The sequence below is a fragment of the Gobius niger genome, assembly GCF_951799975.1.
Source record: "Gobius niger genome assembly, chromosome: 1".
NCBI lineage: Eukaryota > Metazoa > Chordata > Actinopteri > Gobiiformes > Gobiidae > Gobius > Gobius niger.
In genome coordinates, this window is record NC_136852.1 from 16,869,094 (window position 1) to 16,891,167 (window position 22,074).

General features: G+C 43.8%; 1 protein-coding gene across 2 annotated transcripts in view; it reads left to right on the forward strand.

The window, feature by feature from the left end:
• The window catches only part of cux1b (cut-like homeobox 1b), a 51,091-nt gene that overhangs the window by 4,262 nt on the left and 24,755 nt on the right, over positions 1-22,074 (forward strand). For both annotated transcript variants that reach the window (XM_079554274.1, XM_079554275.1), the window contains exons 2-4: positions 12,953-13,063; positions 16,168-16,215; positions 20,540-20,618. In XM_079554274.1, the coding sequence (XP_079410400.1) occupies positions 12,953-13,063; positions 16,168-16,215; positions 20,540-20,618 (238 nt within the window). The remainder of the gene's footprint in view (positions 1-12,952; positions 13,064-16,167; positions 16,216-20,539; positions 20,619-22,074) is intronic.

Consider the following 22,074-nt stretch of genomic DNA (forward strand, 5'->3'; position numbering starts at 1 on the left):
CTCACCTCCAGCATCATAGAGTTTCAGTGTATCTCATGACAGAAGCATCCATTATTCGACTGCTCTGTATTCCTAGACCACAGGGCCTGCTGGCTGGACTCTTCTGTAAAGCGCACTTTTGGAGTAAACTCGACGATTGCGCGAGTAAGTTTTGAGGACGTGCCTGTGATATAAATAACGGTCACTTCTGAAACTTCAAGGCAAATTGTTCCTCTCATCCACTTTTCTCCACGAAAATCCTGCTGGCCCAAAGGAAAAAAGGTCTCTTGTTCATAGACTATTAATAATGGCCATGACGTCACCCAGGCAATCTAATCTCCTGCTATAGGAGTTTACAGAATGGTGCAGAAAGTTCTCGGTTGCTTCATCTGTTAAACGTAAAAGTTTGATTACGTAGGCTCTAAATGAGTTGCTGTGCATGTTGTTTCTGAAATTCTAGCTCATTCTTCAAGTATTTTATCTGTTCTGTGTACAACATCCATTAGGTATAGTGGCTGTTGACTGAAGTTAGAAGAGTCTGAGAGGTGTGTTGAGAGTAGCAATGTCTTTTTAAAGCCTTCCGATTGGTTAGAAGTTGCAGATTTCTGATCACGCGGCCAACGAGGCCTCATACCGAGATTTATGACTTGCGACTTTAGAAGTTAAACAAGATGTTAACGACATGGAAACGTAAACGGAGGCAGTTGACCCGAAAAAAGCTGCAGTCCCGCTACCATATGGCTCTACAGTGCGATAATTCAGACCAACTGTAGTCGGGCCGGGTACGGTTGATGCTTTCTGGCAGGTTCGGCTTCAGTGCGCTGCCGGGATGGGGTCAACTCTTGTGTGGCCATTGGTGCTTGATCCACCCTATTTTAGTGTTGTTTATCGGACTGTTCTATCGAGTCTATTCTAAATCAGGCCCGAGGACATGGACGATCATGTTCGAACCTTATCCCATATCAACCCATGACTGCAGTATCAGTGTCCGGTTAGATCATTGACCATAAGTATTGAATTCTAATAGGCCTATTGGTGTGTCCTAAATGGCTCAAGTATTGAGTTATGATATTGGTGCGCCACTGGCTAATGGTCCTTCGTATTGAATTATGATATTGGTGCACTTTGATGGCGTACGGATTGAATTATGATATGGCTAGCTATCTGCTGATCGCTCAGTCCGTGTAATTTCCAATGTCACTCATGCCTTCGGTAGCGGGATCCATAGCCGGCCTTCGGGCTAAATCCATCACTCATATAAAATGGGAATAGCCCTCAACCTTTAGCCCCTGTTCTGCACACTATTTATTCCTTCCCTCAATGTTTTCCTTCCCTTTTCTAAAATTGTAAAAGCACCTCTGAACGACATGGCTTTTAATCACAAGTTCTCAGTCTTAGATGAAACAATATCCACAATTTGCGGCAAATACAGAGAGGTCCTCAAGAGTCCTCATCTTGACTGAGATTTACACATAATTGCCAAGCTTAGAAAATGCAAGATAACTTAAAATTGTGCAATAGTTTAGTTATAATCATGACTTTCCTAATCTTGTTGTATTATATTCTGATTCAGGCAAGTTTATTGATGGCAGAGGGCATTCATTTTCACAATTACACTTAAAACATTTACTGAGTGTCAGCCCCAACAGTCCAAGACTTAAAGTGCATATGACCGGTTTAGATGGAGAACATCATTTGCAAGTTCATCAGTTGCATAATTATAATTTTTCAGTGAAACAGCAATTTTAATGGAGAAAAGTTGTTTTTGTTTGAATTTTTACTGACAGGAAGTGACATAGAAGAAGGTAACGTCCCATAGCAGACTCATTTCCCATTGACTTAACATGGTTGGCACGGCAACAGTTTAAAATTGTTTACCTTCTTCTATGTCACTTCCTGTCGGTGTCCAATAAAGAATTGAAACAATAAACATCACAAAAATGGCCAAACTAAAGAAAGCCGGGTACAATCTTTAGCAAAATCTTAAATATAATCGTATATTATACCAAAAATTGTGTCTAATGTGTCACATGCACTTTAAGGCTCAAAGATCAACAACAAAAGTTCCATGGCAATAACAAAATCTTTTAGTCTTGTTTTTGTCCAGGTTGTCTTGACACTATTTTTATAAACTCTCCGTCTTGACACACTTTGATGATAAAACTGGAACATGGTTAAAGAATATTGCAATATTTCTCATATTTGTGCTGCCCTAACATTTCCCTGGTCAGTGCTTCCAAAGCTGCACCAGACACTACCCTTTTTGTTGTGTGTTTGTTCTCCCCTCCCCTTCGTCTAATGTCATAGTAATGACATTATAATTGCCCTCGGTTCAGGCTTACTTCATTGCCGAAAGTGTCCACACCTTAACTGTGTTTACGTGGAGCCTGTTTTGAACGGGGCCGTGGCGGTGATGGTCGCGCAGGCTGCTTGCATAGTAAATGGACGGCCTGCTTCTGTCAGCCCTCTAAAAATAACGCAGACTGTTGGCTGGGCTCAGCAGAAAACTACCTCTGATTATGATGATTCAACTATGGCCTGAACTCGCAGGTGCATGAGTGTATATGTGTGGCCTGGATAAAGGTGGGCAGTGCTTAGTGTTGGGTTTTTACTTGGCTCAGTCTAAATCAGTAGTTTAATCGATACATAGTGTTCAAGCTAAAATAGGGCTGCAGCTAACAATCTGATAATTGACTGATTTTCTGATTTTTTTTGATGAATCAATTATTTCTTAGATTGCAAAAGGCAAGTGGGAGATTTACTTATGGTAATTTCAAGTGTCTGAAGTTAAAACTGCTGTTTGACTCAATGATGATAAAGCATATTCACAGAGGGTTTTTTTTTGTAACTATGACGTGAGAATTGGATAATTTGGTTGCATGTGAGGCATATTTGTAAATTCATTGCCCATCCTCAGACAGACCTTAACCTCTCCCTGACCTCTGACCTGAGCAGCTGTTAGACTGGAGCCCTGGTTCAAAGGTTGTCTGGCCCTGGCGGCCCCCTGTGACCCTGCGGTGACCTGGTCTGTCTGACCAGGTCAAAACATGACGACTTTACCATCTGTCCCGCACTATCCACGCACTCCTCCTTGAACTTGAACTTCTCCAGGCGTCTGTGTGGAACAAAGGAAGGTGCAGCAGAATGGCTTTGTATATTAATTATGTCTAGGGTTACAGTATTTGATGTTTTAAATATCTTACAGTGCATGATGTTTTAAATGTCTTACAGTACGTGATGTGCTAATGTTTAGTACCAAGACTCACAAGCACCAGTAATTGACTTAATTGAATGGACTCTTGTTTATTGTCTTGTTCACAATGCCCTTGTGCGGTAACTAGATGTTCAGTGTCCCAGCACCCAGCGATGGGGAAACATAAGTGTAGCCTAGAGTGTTATTTGTTAGTTTTTTAATCATCTGGCCCCTGTTTTCTGTCATCGTTGTTGTGTTACTGCAGACTCCTCTCAGAGTACAGTCCCAGTAAAAGCATGAAACTCGATGTGTTACATGGAAGTCTGTTTAAAAGTGAGAGTTGTAGTCACAAGGGGGGAGGGGGAAGGCACTGGTGTTTAGTAGACACAGGCTCATCCGCTGACTGCTGTCTGACCTACAGTTCAGCACTATGGTTATTAATAGGCCCAGAGGCCTAGGCTTCAGGAGGCCTCTGATCAGCTCCAGATGTGGAATGAGAACAGACAGTTTGGAGCGGGCCGCTCCATGTTTCACAAACTGAAGTGGAGATAGGGTCTGATAAAGAGTGAAGCAGAAGGAAGGGAGGGACACAAGACCTTTCCACAGCAGGAGTGTGTTTTGCGAGCCTTTGTGTTCATCTGTTTGTGTGTGTTTTTTTCATTTATTATACACTCTGCCCTCAGACCCAGAGACTGTAAAACGTATGGCATCACCATGGCGACCATAATAAGTACCTATAAAACAGCGTGTAAACTGTGAAATAAGACAAACAGACCAGAACAGGGCTGGCTGGCAGGCTCAATGGCTGCCTTCCGCCATAAAACTATTTGAGAGCCAGACTGAAGGAATGCCTCGGAGGGCGCTGTGGCTGTCACGACACATGAAAGGATTAGGCTGTGTGTTTTATCTCCTCTTTATCTGATGGTAATGGATAAGCTGAGTGTAGCCTATCATCTGACGCCTGGGCACAGGGTTTGATGTTTTAGTAGGGTGACGGTTTGTTGAGTTGACCGCTTTGGTCTATTGATTGCTGTTTGATGGTTTTGATATGTAGGCTGTGTGGAACAGGTCAAGTCTTTTATGCACTGAAAGCTCCAAATAGCTTTTAGCTGTCCTTCACTCCCCCATTACTCTAGTGGTTCGTTTGATGTTTGGATCAATCAATAGAAAGAGCCTGAACGCTTACACATTCTCCATCCCACTTCCCACCGAGCTGCTCTTCCTTCATTCTGTAAAGCTGTATATCACATTCTTTCAACACAGAATAAATGGTACAATTACGAGCCATTACTTAGTCTAGTGCAAGCTAATTATTCTGTCATTACTTTAAGGATTAGCTATGCTTATTCTCTCCGTCTCTCCGCATTTCCCTTCCTTTCCCCTTAAAAGTCCAACCACCGGAGCAGAAAAGGCTTGCTCATAGAGGCTGAGTAAGACTTAGCCCCGGGAGAAACTTGGTTGACGTTGATTGTATAGACCGCGAGTGTCAAACTCACTCTGAGACGGGGCTCGCCACAAAAAGTGACAGCATCGGTCGGACACATTTAGGGGCCAGGATGTATCGCGCTCGGTGAGCCGTGGAGATGTATGGTTTTAATCTATGCATCCGAGTTGACGAGCCGTGTTTATAGGCTGTGGCGCGGATCACGCTCATGTATCATTATCAGGCGTCACAAAATTACTAGGAACAACAGACCACATTAAACCTTGGCGTCGAGAAAGGAGTATCGTGTAGGACATTGACATGGGCTGCAGGATTTTGGAAAATGCCTCATTGCGATGTTTCTCATAAACATTGTGTTAAGTTTTATGTTTTGAGGATCATGATACAGTTTAAAAAGCACAAACCAGTCCAGAAGCCTTTCACCCTTTAGCAGTAGCTCTCAAACATTTCACACAAAATACTCATAAATATTTGACCTTCCCAGTACAGCCAGGCCTAGATCCAATAAGGACTAACGCGGGTCTGAAAGAACCTAAATTGCACTAATTTACGTCTAAACTGTGTGTAAGCCATGCACGAGCCAGATAAACACCCAACGTGAATGCATTAGTGACGCATAAATTACATTATCACTAACTCAAATAAAGTCTACAGTTGCAGACGACTTTGAGTATCACCTGAAGAGGCCCAAATACTAGAAGAACCACTATTCTAGAGAACAGTGGGCGAGTCCCATTTGTTTTATTTTCTTAGACTTTTCGAAAAATGTAAATATCAAGGACATAAAACCTGCACTATGGTCAGTGTTAGCACATAGCTCATTAATCTTGAGCTTTTTTTTTCGAAAAGTCAATGGTAAAAATGAATGGGGTTTTTACTTCCCGTTCCTGCACCAAATGACTGGAAGTGGGCGGGACTTAGGGCTGGGCGATATGGACCAAAAGTCATATCCCGATACGTTTAGGTTGAATATCGACATACGATGTATATCCCGATATTTTTTCTGTGTGAGAGCTGTGAAATTACATCAAGACAAAGCCAAATCCGAGTAGTTTTAAATAGAAATAGCCTATAAATTAAGTATAACAGCGCGAATTTGAACTATATTGATATATGCGATATGGTCTAATTCCATATATCATTAAAAAATATATCGAGATATCTTAAATATCGAAATATCGCCCAGCCCTAGCGGGACTGAGACCTGTACTGAATTATGAGCTGCTAAACTTGTACAATCCATGATTTATTTTGTTCTCTTATGACGTAAATAATTGCCGCTTTGGTCGTTGTAACTGTTATAATTGGTGTTTTGATCAACTATTGCACAGCCCCAGCTTTGACTTGGTGCAGCAGAAGCGCATGAGTGAAATACTGGCATCTATAAATGGAAAGTAACTTTGCCAAGAACACAAAAGTCTAACTGCATTACAGCAAATCAGATATGGCCCCGAATTGAGATCAAATCTTAACTGAATCAACGCATTTTCAACACTGCGCTATTGTGAAGGCTGATAACTTTCCCAAGTCAGAGCTCCCTCTAAGCAATTGCTCCAGACACATCGGATTACTACATACTACTGTATTTGGGGAGCGACGACTGATCAGTAGTGACGAGATGAACACATTGAGCACGCTGACATTAACACAGGAACAATATACAGAACATATTGATAAACTTTTCTATCGATCTACGCCACCAATACACTTTTGTTTATTTTTTTATTCAGTAGGGCTGCATGATATGAAAAAACATCACTATATTTGATTAACTTGCCTTGAATATTGTGATCACTTTATTTTTTATTCCAATATGTACCAAAAAGCATTTAAGCAATTTGTTTTTTCACCAAAAATCGTGCCAAAACAAAGACTTCATAAAACCAAGACTAAAACTAACCATTTGGGCATTCTTAATACGGCTGCACAATATATCGCAAAAAATATTGTATCGTGATATAAGGTGGTGCAATATCCGTATCTAGGGCGGTCACAATAATTACTATATAAACTTATCGTTCAGTAAATAACCAATAAGCGATACATTTTTGGGCTTGATTTGAGTTTCATTATATTTTATGTTTATTATGAAAGTATCTAGTATTGAAAGTCACTATTATCATTTATCGTGATACTTTTCTGCCTCAATATATCGAACTTCAAATGTGTTATCATGACAGGCCCATCCGTATCGCAAGAAGCCGCAATATATCGCGGCGTCACTAAACAATGAACAGAACTTCAAAATGTGCAAAAGTTCAGTTTTAGTTGAACGTTTCCTAATTTAGTTCAATGACTTCTGCTAGCTGAAAAACCTTTCTAGAATGTCATGTTGAAATGGTTTGGTAAAATATCGCAATAATATCGTTATCGTAATATTGCGTCCCCGTATCGCATGTATCGCAAGTTACTTCAATATCGTGCAGTCCCAGTTTTCTTTAATATCGTCATTGCATCACCTAAAATTGTGATAACGATCGTTTCATTAGTATTACTAGTGCTATCCCAATATCTGTGGCTGGATGAAAGGAATATGAGGTCAGTGGCTCTCGTGGTCGTTGGGAGTTGGTCTGGGGAAGTGCTACAGCCGCAGAGCCTACCCTTCTTCAGACTTGATTAATCCCTATCGCCCCGCTGCATGATCGCAGTTCCCATTTTTTTAGTCCATATCTGTGCACTCATCCCCTCCCCAATCTCCTCTCACTGGCACCGAATGGCTTCCTGGCAGAATGGAGGCATTAATTCAGGGATGAGAGGTGCGATACTCTCCCCCTCTCCGCTGTTCCCCTTCGCACTCGCTCTGTCTGGGCGCTGTTTGTAATGCGTGGCCTTTATCGTAGCCGAAACAGCTCACTACCCTCTGATCCTATCTCAGATCTCAATATCCTCGCCGTTCCACCCTGTAAACGCACGGATGAAAAATCTTGCCCTTTCACCAATGCATTACACTCAAGCATATCGCCATATAGCCCTCTCCTCCCAATGCACACTCCACACCACTCACCCTTCGTGACATGGGCCTGCAGCTACATTCGAACTCTGTAAAATAAGAGCGAGTGGGGCTGCACTTCCTGGATGTTTCAAACCCTTAGTCTCATTATACTGGAGTTTAGGCTCAGGCCATGCCTCTGAAACCCACTGTCAGACACTATGTAGGGCAAAATAATGACTAGCTCACAGTAAGCTTCAGGAGACTTAACGCTTGGATGTCGGGGAGATAAAACAACAAGCCGTCTCTCAGCAGAGAAACATGGATCAATACGAACAAGGCTGCAGTGTAAAAGGCTGTTTTTGATCCTGGCTTGCGTCAGCGGCGGTGAGGTGAGCCCTGACTGCTCCCGTGCTGTTGGTTGATATAGATCTGAGTTCTAAAAAGGAGCAAAATGCTCAGGGAGCACTAGCATGTTGTTAGACTTCGGAGAGAGGTCCCGACCCCCACCCAAGACCCCAATGCATACGCACTTTTATTGAGTATTTATAAAACTATCGTGCTGAAGAAAAGTTTTGTGGTTTCTGCTCCACAAGGTAAAGCAGACATCCAGAAACATACAAATAGCACCATCAAACCTGCTGTGGTTTGAGAAGGCGGATGGCACGTTTTGTGACACATTGTGCCGTGCAGTGTCAGGTAGGAGGCAGACAGCATCTGGGATGCTCGCGTCTTATCTGCACCGCTGTTGAGCTGTGTTTGAGGGGGCGTCGCTGTGATCTGTGATCATGTACCGTGTCGCTGCAGCAAATGTGGTGTGCCTCTTGACATGACTCCACCCCCGTCCCACAGGCCGGGCATAGAACTGAAGAGCCACATCCAACAGGAGGAGCTGTGAGGGGGAGGCAAAGGCAGGCCTCATAGATTTCAGATAAGACGCATTTCCAGACGCCTTGACTGTTTACTATGAAAACCACATAACAGCTTCAGACTTGTCGAGATTAAAGGGAAGATTAGTGACTGCAGTGGCAGGACGAAACCTAACTTTGAAACACCTTCATCTCCTGTGAGTAGCATAATTTACACCTTCCCTGGATACAGACAGTGTTTTACTTATTCCTCTGAAATGTGAACAGAACTGAGTCAGTGACTGTGTGTTGACTATCTATTTGCAGCTTGGCCCAAACTCAAGTGATGTTCTTCATTAGACAAAGGTGTAAACCTGCTCTAAATATTGATTTGTAAAACGCGAGTCTGTTCTGCTCTCGTGTAGTGTGTGTGCCCCGGTCACTGTGGTGTTCCTCGCAGCAGCCGATCAGCTTTGTACTGTGTACATAACAATAACCTTGTTGTCATTCCAGCAGCCTATCTGTCTGGTCATCACTGAAGCGTGAGGGCATAAGGAATTTCATGTAGTTTTGATACCTCAATTAAAGCGCGTCTGTCTCTTATCTCATGGAGAGAGTTGTGGATGTGATTGGCGTAATCAGACACGCCTGATTGGTGCCTCCCCTTTAATGAATCTGTATCATCACCTGTGGCTCATTAGACTAATTAGAGAGAATTAGTCTGATAGAAGTCTCTCTGGCGGCACAAGTGGAAGCTATTTCATTTAGAGACATGAACAAACAAATAGACTTTATTAGTTTGGCCAGCGGTAATAGGATCTGTTTAACTGTGACATTACTGATTATTACAACATTAACACGGAGAAATGCTCACTTGATTTGGCTCAACTTCTTCTTGTAGTGCTTACAGAGCTGAGTGTGCCAAACTCTGCTGGGCAAACATGTAAGCATCTTCACTGAAACAGTTCAAAGAATGTGGAAAGACTGGGCTCCCAAACTTACAGCGGCGGTCGACAGTGCGCTCATGTGAAAGCACACGCGTGCGGGAGGCGACTTGGCCAAGTCACTGTTGAAGTCTCTCTAGGGAGTGTTGGCAATCTGTTCCAATCGTCTTTACAGCTGACCAGACGACCAAATGAACCAGGACAGGCACTGCTGCTGTGGGCCAGTCCAGCCAAGCCAAGCAGGGCTGTTACAGCAATCACACAGACATTACGGCAGCTTAATGCTCCCCTGAACACACGGCTCCACTCTCAGCTAAAAATGCCCCTACAGGAAGATCACCGAACTTCCCTTTTAGTCCTATTCATATTATTAATGAATTCTGTTGACAGTTTGTTTGGGAGAAGTGGGTTTGAACACCCTTTAGGATCTTAAATACTTTCGCTATATTTATTCATGTCCTAGTTCTTGCTGAGCTTGTTAATTTGGATGGCTTACCCGCCTATCACAACGTCAGTCATTATTGTCAAACATAATAGATGGTAATTCCCTGTAGTGTGCCAGATGGCGGAAGTTTCTGAGAACTCGACAAAGTAGCGTGTCCAAACATACTTCTCTAACCAATGTTCAAATCATTAATACACTTAGTAAACCTTTTTATAATTATAGGTTTTTGCTGTTCAACTTCATTCTATCTGCATTGTCACAACGGCCGTGTTAGTGTTATTCAATGTTAGAAGTTACATAAACCTAGCCTTATATCATTATCCATTGTCTTCCTCCTATAATTGTAAGTGTGTGTGTGGCCGTTGTCCATGCAGGACGATTGTGCACTTTCGGCTGATGTGGTGCGCTCGATCAGCAAGACGAGTGTGAAGTCTGCCTGTTTCCGCTGCTGATGTGGGCTCCCGGTTTGCTGCATAGTCAAAAAAAAACTGACCGGGTCTTTAAACCGGGAGACCATGCCCATAATTACTTGTTCACTTGGCACTGAATCAATCCTCTTTCATGTGTGATGTGTTTATTTAGCTCAGCAGAGAGATTTTTTTTTTTTTTTGGTTACACATTTGGCTATGCGATTGGATATTGAAAAGGGATTGGTCAGAATCAAGGGCATCGGGGATTGGCCTGTGACCTCCCCAAAGCGTGTTATTTGTCGATGTGTTTCAGCTATGCAGGGAAACGGCTTATTAATCACTTAAGTCTTAAAACATGTGGCCAAGTGAGTTCCAGTCTCGGTTTCAAGAAGCTATTGTGGCTTTACACTGAAATACAGAAGCCTCTCTTCATTTGAGTACAATATTTGCCTTGCTCAGTGATCCTCAAACATTAGTCTTTTAAAGGAACAGGCCACCGTTTTTAGCATGTAGCCTCTCCCAGCATATTCCTATGGACCCAAACAGGGGTGAAGTTAGAAGCGACCAAGCTCTTCCACGTTTTCCATACTTGAATGCGAGTAGTTACATGATCCAAGTATAGTTACACTAAATTAAACATGTCGATTTTCTAAGCGGATAAAAAAGGGGAGCTATATTGTAAGGCGTAATAACACCTTAGGAGCACTTCAGCGCAGTAATATCTTCACTAAGAACATATCTCAGTCTGGAAAAACAGTGGCCTGTTCCTTTAAACTTGCCCCTGAGTGTCATGCACTCATAATCGGAAACCTGTACATTATTGGCAATTGTGTTTGGGCAGACTGCTCCATGATTTGGTATAGGGTCAGGTGTTCATAAGTGACATATGTGACTGTAAGCAAATAAGTTTCAAAGATTGTGTTCAGAATCCTGCTTTCTTGATAGTGGTTCTTGTAGGCTACGTTCACGTCTACACCATGATGTCATAATCTCAATGAAAAAAAATGAAAAGAAAAGAAATCGCCGAATGGAAAGTCCATAAACGTTTAACTTTCACCTGATTGTCATTTGTGAGGGATCAGGTCTGGAAATCTGTCATATTCATCTTTTGGCTGCAAGTCCTTTCAGCTGGTCAAGCTCATGTTTTGGACACCGTTAGGAGAGCGTGATTGAGCCTTGGTTTGTTTGTGCTGCCGGTGAAGGCATTGTACTTTGTGGCAGTTTTTGTTTCATGTGGATAGGCCCCGTAATTACAAAGATATTAACCATAAACTAAATTGAAACACCATAATGTCTGTGTCAGAATCCCTGCCCACCACCTCATTATCAAACTACTGTATTTTATCTGTGGAGCTTGGTTTTCAGACATCTGTGATTCTACCTTTGATCGTTTTACTCGTGAAGATGCATCTGTATCTTAACTGATATAATAATCTCACTCAAATTTGCCAACTAGAGCATATTTTTTTTGCAATTAATTTCACATGATTAAAATGTATTAGGTTCCTCTTTTTTATTGGCCTTTGTACAAGCTTGTGCGCACGCTCGAATTCACTAACACTCAGTGCAGCTGCTCCATGGCCATGGGCAGACAGGCTGCCGCTACATCAACGGCTTCATGGGCACCGAGACCAAGATGGCAGAAAAGCAAGTGAGCAGTTTTGCCCCTGTCTTTCGGAGCTTCTATATAAAGCCGAGCGGACAGTCCACCGAGTTCATCTTTTTTTTTTTTAAACAGTTGTGGGGAAAAGGAGATCAGAGTCAGTCAGGGAATTGGACGTGCTGCTGATGGGGGAAAGTCTTCTAATTAGTTCTTGATCACAGTGGAGTGTATTTTTGGGTGTGTGCTGGTGCGGGGCTTGTGTGCATGAGTGTGCTTTTGGGACCTTGTGAGCCGACGGAGCCACAAGGGCCCCTGTGGTAATGTGTGTATTAAATGATTAGTGTGTTAGTTAGCATAACGGCCCTTCAGCAGCGTTTAATCACTCTCAGGGGTGGGCGCCCTCACAGGAGGCGTACAGGAGGGGGGCGAGCAGCGAGAGTGTGGGGAGGGTTTAAACACAGAAGAGGGGATAGCTGCGTGAATGAGTGAGCTGCATCATCTGTGAAGTCAATGGAAAAATGAGAGGGGAGAAAGGAGCGAGCGTGACAGAGGGCAAGAATCCAACAGAAACATTACCCAACAACACTCACACACTCAGCACAGATACAATCTTTACAAGGTCTGAACGCCTTGTTAATGTCAGCACTTGGCCCATCATCCTGAGCCAGTCCCTTAAATAACTATTAATAACAAAGACAATGTGTGTGAATAAATGTGGGCCCTGCCTCAGCCTGACAACGCTGTTGTGTTTGATAATTGCGCTGTTGTCATTGTTCTGTGGGCAGGGCTGGTTGGGACCTACAGTCATTAACACTGCATGTACTCGTAGTCTTTTGTTTAGGAGCTCACTGACACGTGTTGCCTTTCTAGGATGGTTTTTACTTTTGGCTTTAGCTAAAAACAGGTGCCAAGGGCGTTTTATTGACAAATGTTATGGTTTTGTTCGGTGCGGATCCAGTATTTTGTACAGGTTTAGCAGACGCAGAGAGAGTCAAGGAGATGTTTAGAAGGATTTGCCTGTACAGTGTTCTTGATTTTACTTGCTGATATTTGTCAGTGCAATTTTATTATTTGTCATTGTCGGTGCTTGATGTGTGATTTAAGTGAAGATTTTTAATGTTTAAATGTAAAAAGTGCTCATTTGTTTTGTGTTGCAGAAAGAACTAGATGCCACCGCCACACAGCTTGCCAACAGACAGGACGAGAGTGAACAGTCCAGGAAGAAACTAATCGACCTAAGCCGCGACTTCAAGAAGAACACACCAGAGGTGAGTCCAGAAAAGGCTCGACTATTGTGACTCCAACAGTCTTTGTGTTCCCAGAGCTGGCTTCAGCGGTTCACGTCTCCTCTGTATATCACAAATGTTGGAGTGATAATTTACTCGGAAAGCAGGGGAGGAGTAGACAGCACAGAGATGTGAGCTTGGCTCCCAAAAATAGTCCCTCCATTAGTTTCCCTGAAATCCTAAAGAGACAAAACAGAAAACCCCTCAGGAGTTTGTATTATCTGACCTAGTTTTTTATGCGTGCAGAAAGTGTGGTCCTGTGGTGTGTGCGTGAGCTGGGAAAGACAGACAGGGAGCAGTGGAGCCGAGCGAGGGAGGGGAAAAAAAGTGTGTGACAACACTACTAAGTGGGATCAGGAGGGAATTCTGCCCTGTTCCTGTGTTCCCAGCGCTCCTCCTGGGAATATTTGTTTCATCTCTGTTACCAAGGCAACATATTTTAAACCACACAGCAAAAACAAAGTGTTGTTGTGTTATTATTGGTAATGTCACCATGGTGAATTATTGATGACTGTATGAATAATGTATGAATGGAGGAGACAGTGTATAGAAAATTGTCAACTCTCCATGGACTTGACTGTGAGCCTATTAAAGAAACCGGAGGGTTAGGATTGTGACTATGGACTGTACAGGTGACTACTCTTATTTTGATCGGTTTGATTTAGGTAAAAAGGCAGCTGAAGGCAGGACAAAAGCAAAGATATTGTGATGCACTTAGGCACATATATGGAGTGCGTCATGCTTACAAAGAAAACATACTGCGCAGCACAGAGCAGATCAGGCGAGATCACAGAAGAGGACACACACATTCATCAGCGTAACAAGGCTGTGATTTAGGACGGCTCGTCTGGCGTCTGTGTGGCCCCTGGCATCTCCCTGGTATGTGGAGGAGGAATCCGAGCCCAGCCAGACGAGCGACAGGATTCATTACAGGCCTGTACCGGGCTCAATAGGAATCCCCACTAAACACTGCGTTTAGAAGACTGTAGACATTTAGATGGACTTTGCCTGATGTGCTTTAGTTGTGTGCCATGGCCAGCACTTGATTAAGAATGCTCGGGAGTCTTGTTGAGTGCATTTGCAGAAAGTGCGTTTGGTGTCTCCTGGTGTGTGGCTGACCAGTCTATAGCGCGGGCTGTCAGCTCTCTGTGGTCCGCACCAGTCAGTGGAGATCACAGTCACATCAGATCAGACTGCATTAGGCTGAGCGGGAGTTCGCCTCTGATCCATTATTCAACAACCAGGAGACCAGCCCACGTTGACTGTGTCTCGTCTGCTGAGCTGTACTCGGCGTGAACCGCACTCATGGTCTGCATAATAACGCACATGGCACACACACACACACAGGCTTTTGTAGCATTTTGAAAGCAGTGCGAAGAAATGCAGCGTGAAAACAAAGTTTTCATAATTCATTAGCTCTGACACACTGTTCAGTTTTTTGAGACTGCAACTTACTGTGCTTCCTAAGTTGCCTTAATTATTTATCCACTTCTTAATTTCTATTTCGTTAGCCAAGACTCCTGGGCTGTGGCGTTATAAAGGCAAGGGTGGGAATGGTTGTAAAATGTCCCAAAGATTGCTAGCCAGAGGCAGTGGTAGTAAAACAACTCGGTGTGTGCACATGCATGCACATACACACATTTGTGTTTGGCTGCAGGGCAGACAGACAGCGAATGGGAGTTCCATACTCCCTGGAGGATTCCTCGGGCTGGCCTGTCTGCTGTCTGCCGGCAGCTTACACACCAGCCATCCATCTCCTGCTGCTGGCCCCTCCGCTCCCCTCTCTCACACACACACAGCCAAGCTGACCAGAGTGTCTGTGTGCATTGTTATGTTATATGCTCATAAATCTTAAGAAGAGGTGGGGGCAAGTGGGTGGAGCAACTAAGAGTGGACCAAAGGGTTGTGAGGCGAGGAGACACGGGAGTGGCCTGCTGAGCAGCATCTGATTTGAATGTTGACCGACGTTATCGCTGCAGAATATAGCTGCTCTCACAGACAGATAAAATGCAAACATACTTGAAAGCATTAGCCTTGCCATGCAAATATATAATATACCTTAAACCACTTGAGAAGAAAATGGGCCACGAGTTCAATTCATTTAAAGTCTTTCAATCAATTATTGCTGAGTCATGTTTTTAGTTGAGTGCACATTCCCGTTTGAAATGTCGAGCTGTAGTAATAAGTAAACTGTTGGTGAAGTGTGTTTTGTTCACGCTGCTGTGAGAAAGCTAAGGGGGATGGGGCGGCCCAAGTGCAGGTCATTATCCTGGTGGGGAATATTGAATTGGCCCAGACAAACAGCTCTGGTGACCCCTGATGAGGTAACAATGGGCCAGGGTCACTGGGGTCACAACCTGTCCTCAGCCCAGACAAGTGGCCTGTCTGGCCCTGTCTAACAGAACTGCCCTGTCCCAGAACAGACGTCTCCTTGAGTTTAGACTTTTAGGCTTAAGCCTATGCTGATACATTACATCTGTCTTTGCCCCACTTCACGTCTTCATTAGGCACTTTGGTGAGTTGTACATGTGCGAGTCCGCAAAGTGTGCAAATCAGATGTTCCTGTACAGAATGTTCTATTCTGCTCCGCTTTTACCGTACGCTCCAGTTCAGTTTGTCAGGGATGTAGGCTCAGCTAACAGCCTGGTGATTTGCATGTTCCCCTGATACATACTCGACTGGCTATCTAATCTGGAACCGCTGACTCGGACTGGAAAGTCATGCAATGGGACTGGCGGGATAAAAGGCATTTGGTTTAGTCAGAAATTGGCACCCTGATGTCCTCTGCACTCACTGCAGGCCTGTTCTGTGGCTCCTCACTGTAGTGGCACACACGCACTAGAGACGCCTCTGGGAGGCCCAGGTGGTGCTGCACCTGTTCTTATGAGAAAGAGTGCACAAGGCCACTCCAGGCTAGAACCCTTCTCCTCCCACTCATGTTCGTCATCATCATGTACCAGAAGTTCATTGGCTCCGAAATGGCTTCACTCAGTGACTACAATATGGTCGACACAACTGATCAGCTGTGACTTAAATACTGTCGGCCATAACATTGCATTAATTTGTGTGTTCTTCATCTTTTACAGGATTTCAGAAAACAGGTTGCACCATTACTCAAGAGCTTCCAAGGAGAGGTGAGTGCATTTTTCACAGAAATGTACGCGAGCGCATTTGACAATCAATGACCACGTTGACGCATCTTCCTCCATCTTTTCTGTTTTCTGACAGTCATCCTTTCTTCTTCCACTATCTCATTTCCCCAGCATTTTCTTCGCTTTGCTCTGCTCTTGATTTTCTGTCCTATTCATGAAGTCCTGTAGCCTGAGGATGTGTTTAAATTGCATCCTGTAAAAAGGCACCACAAAAGCCCCACTCCAGCCACTCACAACCATCCGGATGCTTTATCTTCAGACTTTGTCTTTGACTGTGATTCACTTTTTTGTTAATTAGCTGAATCATCAGCCATTATTGTCATTTAGGTACATTATTTACTTACCTTGTCTGTTTCCTTGAGTTGTGTAACTGGTTCATTTTGTATGTATGGTACTCCCTCTGTTCTTCCCATCTCCTCCTCTATCATTTTGGCCTACTTCCATCATGGCTCCTCCTCGCTGGCAGTCATGCACTTCCAGTTTACTCCCATATGTAAAAGTCAGGGTGGGATTGGAGGGAGCTGGCTGCGGATGGGGCATTATTTTTGGTTACAGTGGGTGGACACTTGGCCTAACAGCATTATGCTCCTCATCTAAACACGAAATCAACCCAACAGATTGTGACAAGGCCACGTGGCTACTGGCCTTAAACCGCTCAGTTTGACTCTCAGTTATTCTCCATATTGTTGTGTTAGAGTAGCGACCGCAGCTCGTGGTTACGTAAAAATGCTGTAATTTATAGTGGTTCTACATGTTCTGCTGATCATCCAGAGTCTATTTAGAGAATAGAAACGGCAGCAATATAATTGGGGCTTTGTCAGCTGTTTCCACCATGCATGTGTTGACACACCTCTGCTGCGTGCACACCAGAATACACCGAGACACAAAGTGGGTGGTCGCGGAACTGAGAAAGACATTATCTTATGATTATTGAGATAATACCTTACACCCGCGCCAGTCTTGGAGCAGCCCATCAATCAGTCGACTATTCTGTGCTGCATGCCACAACACGAGCGGCTCCGAGAATGTGTAATTTTAGCCTGTCTTTGTTTGCTTATTCTCCATCGCTTTGATCAAGGACAAGACAGCATCAGCAACCACTGGATCTTCCTTTGCGACTTCTACAGAAACTCGGGCTTAATGGCTTCACCCTGGAGCTCAAACCCTGACCAAACTTATGGAAAGTGCAACAACAATTTAAGCCCGACCAATAGAAGCGGCTCCTCATAGTATGTTTTATCTTTGTCATTGAAATGGGGAGGCCTGGTGGTTACGAATATTACCAGTTAGAGTAGTTTTTCACTGGGCTTTGGTTTGGTAAAACAGGTTCTGGCTGCGCATGTAAGCGTGTTTGTGTGTACGTTGCGTGCTCGGTGTTCCTTGTTGGTCCATCGATCAGATAAGCTTTTCCATTATCCAATGCTTCAGTCTGTGCTTCCCATAGCCTTCCCTTATCTGACTCCACTGGGGCCACACACACATAGGCGCAGGTCAGCCCGATGCCCTTCACACACCGCGGCTCTGATATGGGGCCGAGGCGGTGCTGAGTGATGGTGGCGAAGGTGCTGACGTACGTGCGTGCGTGTTTGTGTGTGGATGTGTCAGGGATACCTTTTGCAATTGCAAGCACTTCTCATCGGTAACCTTCTGATACCGGCTATATCATTTGTAGCACTTCATTTGTTTTCTCTGGGTGTGTGAGTGAATGGGAGCGTGTAATAGCAGATGTCATTGGGATTGGTTAAAAGAGCTGAAGTTGGAAAGAGTGGCCTTGTATTTGCGAGTTCTGGGTGGTCTCTCCTAATGGCTCTGGTCCTGCAGTTAACCTGCCTCTAACTGTAGGGTGTGTCCTATATTAAACGTCTATTTCCTGCCTCCCATGTTGCGCTATATAAAGCTGTGTACCACTGACCTTGGCCCAGTCATTGTACAGTCATGCAGCTGGCTTCCTTCATTACTTTTCAGTTGATTTGCGACTATATGCAAGGGCTTGGGAGTCACTTTATCAAAAGACAGACATAATGATACGCGTCCTCTTTGCACACATAGAAAAGGTTTTCATGTGTCGTGTAAGAGAGCTAGTGCTTACCGTCTGTAATCTCCCATTAGTGGCCTCTCGGTTAAGGATTGTGATTGTTCAGTGTCATCTAGCACGGCAGGTTAGTGTTGCACAATGTAACGTTTAAGGAGCAGCACAATATTGTAGGGCTGCACAATATGAGTCTTGCAGTAACTGTCTTTAAAGATATTGAAATAATTTTATTGCAAATAGTCTACAAATCCATTTCAACAACGTACGTTTCATTGAATTCAAGTTTGGAAAAAAAAAATGGAGCAAAGTTACTGACACTTAACCCCGGCCTTGACCAAGCACATTCTCTCCAGTACGGCTTTACTCAAATCTAAAACCTTCTCAACTACAGGGCAACAGTCTAATGTCTCATTTGAAAGCTAAGACCTACAATAGTGATCGCAATATTTTTGTCACGTTGCCGCATTTTTGTCACATTATAAAGTGTCAAATTTGTTGTGTTTTTGTCACATTTTTGCTGCTTTTCTGGCACGTTTTAGTTGCTTCTTTGTCACTTTTTCCCGCATTTTCGTTGCTTTTTGTTATAACATTATTGGGTATCACTTTATTTTACACTAACACTGTAACAATCGGTAATAACTTGTACCTACGGGTTAGATACACAATGGAATAACTTGTATTAGTACTTTGTAGGTACATAATGTAATAGGAGACGAGTTATTACACTTTGTTACAGAGCACATTACATTGTACTAAATTTAGTTAGGTACAATGTATCAAGGGTACTGTAAAATAAAGTGTTGCCCATTATTGTTGCATTTTCATCCTCATTTTCATCGCTATTTTGTTGCTTTTAGATTTGGGTAAAGCCAAACTGGAGAAAATGCACACGGTTCAGGTGGCGATTAAGAGGTTAACTTAAAACTGAACTTGTTTTAATGTTTGTTTTGTAGTTAGAATAAAGAATCTGTGAAGCTAAGTCAGGAGTAAGACCAGCTGACATATCCCAGCTTCTTGCAATGAGGCCATTACTTCACATAATATTGCCATTATGATTATTTGGCGATTATATTGTGGCTGTGTGACAAAGACACACGTGAGAGAGATGGTCCCTGAAAAAATAACAACAACAAAAAAAAGACTGAGGAAAATAACATGAGTCAGAACGGGGAAGTGACAGGAGGGAGAATTTGCAGAAAGACGTGGAGGAATAGAGGGGGATAGCGGGAGGGGTGCTGGCACCAGTGTGTTCGGGTCCAGATGTTTTGCGGCTAAAAAACTACAGATGAATCAAAGCCATCTGAGGAGATTTATTAGGTTCCCATAGGAGCCCAGGCAGTATTACATGTAGCCCGCTCTGTTTACAGTGGCAAAAACCCCTAAACCACCCATCAACTGCACTACTGGCTTGGCTGGGAATGTGAAGTCTTTATATTTGGACGTGTAACGGCTTTTGTCTTTATTCTCCGAGTTGAACGTGCTGCTGGAGGAGTTGGAACAGACGCGCAGCCCTGTTTAGTCTGTGTGCGCGAGCCAGACGAGTCAGCTGTAGCGCTGCCCAGTACAGTAGCACCATCTGAATGTCTTTATTTGGCATCTGCTTCCCTCAATTTCGACTCGATTTCAGATGTCTTTTCGCCTACTCTGTCTGCGCCTCGTGCCTAAGTGTGACAGCGGCTACAGCAGACAGCACGCTCGCTGCTGACGCGGTAAAAAGTTCCTCTCTCCGGTATGATTTCATAATTAATCTCTTATGGATCCGCTCTAATGCCTGTCCATTTCAATATTATCGGTGATGGAACGCATGCCGTGGCCCCGTGCGTTAATGGCTGCATCGGTAATGGATCTGCACTGTATTGCCGGCTAAGAGCTGACTGAATAATCTGCCCCCGCTGTGGCTGGAAAGACTGAGCCAGCTGTTTAATGATGTCAGCGTGCTGGAGGGGAAACGAGTGCACACACACGCACACACACACACACGTACACACGAGCAGGGACACACACACGGACTTGGGAGACTTTTAGCCCCGGATAGACAGACGGACAAACGAAACGCATCACTCATCGGTGGAACAGCTGAACTGACTTTGCGGGAAGGAAACACCAACGCAGCTACCGTCAAGACATCCCCCCTGATTGCATGCAAACATACCAGCACCTAGTGCGGATGGACCGATATGCAGACCACTCTGCCGCTGGCCGCGCAAATTAATGGGCCTGCTTATAGTTTGTGTTGATGTGTCTGTCTGGTCTGACGTAACTCTTCTTTTGCAGATTGATGCCTTGAGTAAGAGGAGTAAAGAAGCAGAGGCCGCCTTCTTGAACGTCTACAAAAAAATAATTGATGTCCCAGGTAACTATGACAATGATATATACAAAAGCTAAGCCGCAAACAATTACCAAGCTGGTGTACTCTGTGTCCGTCAGTCTGAAGCCTGCGATGTCTGATGGAGTGGCACTTTGGTGTGAAAAGTTTGAGAGCTACCGATCTAAATGTGTTGAATTGAAATACTGTTTGGAATGACCTTTGTGTGTAAAATGGAGGCTACCTGTAAAAGCCAGTCTGATATAACAGTGCAAAGGATATGGGCACAGAGATCTATCAAAGAAAAGGGACCTTTAGTTGTTTGGATCAAATAGGACTAATTTTGCCGCACCGAAAAGTCATGCAGCTAAACAAACAAGGCAGTTTAACAATATAACTTTCAATCAAATCAATGTGTTGCATCATCCTCTGTTTTTAGTCCATCTCATCTAGTTGATAAATTCTAATTCTACCGACTATACGAGTTGATTGATTTGGTTTGAAAACTCCAGTCGTGCAACGATCTTCCTGCTGAGTTCATATACAAGATGCAAACAGTACAAACTTTCTCACTGATTATTTGCTGTAAAAAACAGAAAGCACTTCAATAACAATGTGAAATCACTGATGTTTATGCCCATAATAGCTCGACTGCTGGTACTACAGTTGCAGGCAGAGTTGTTGCTGTCAGACCTTGTGTAATCATGCTCTCGTAATAATATACTGACCATATATATTGCTCAGCTGGCTTTAGACCTGATGGTGTGTGGGGTTCTCCCTTTTGTCTCAGGTAATGAGCATGTCGTGCTCCTCAGCCTCAGTTTTCCGCTGCTTGTTGCCAGCATGCAGACTGACGCACCCATATTAAAAAAATGCTCCAAGTTAATCACATGGATCAACCCTTTGCTTGGTTGGAAGACGGCACCTACAGTGAAGAGCTTAACCTAGCCACTGTCCTCTCAAGCGTGTGGTGTGCCTTAATGTTTCCCCTGGAGATCTCATTCCCACCGGTGTTGCCTTCAGTGGATCTTAGCAGAAGGTGCCTCCTGATGTAGCTGACAAGTACACCCACGATCGGCTGCTCCGAAGGATGAAGAGCCGTTCAGTGCACAAAGAGCAGACGCACATGCACAGAACAGGTTCTAGATATTCAGCTGTGTGGGATCCTGTGTATGTAGGAATGAGAGAAGAGTGGAGTTCATCTATAGCGTAAGGAGGTCATCATATTCCCACATGGATAGACCTACAGTAATATCTTTGGATTGTACTGCTCCCAATAAGTCAGCGGCAGCTCTGACGGGGCTATTCTTAACTTGCAGCGAGACAATGATGTAATGCTTGATGCACATACGCACGCAGACACACAGCAGCCTGACTAATGCACAGTCTTGAAAGAGGAAACAGCGTGTTTTGTTCTGTCTTCTATCAGCTGAAGGCCTGGTTAGTCACACTAATGTGCTCTGCTTTAGATTAAAGGTGTCTGGCGAGAGTGTTCAGCACCAGT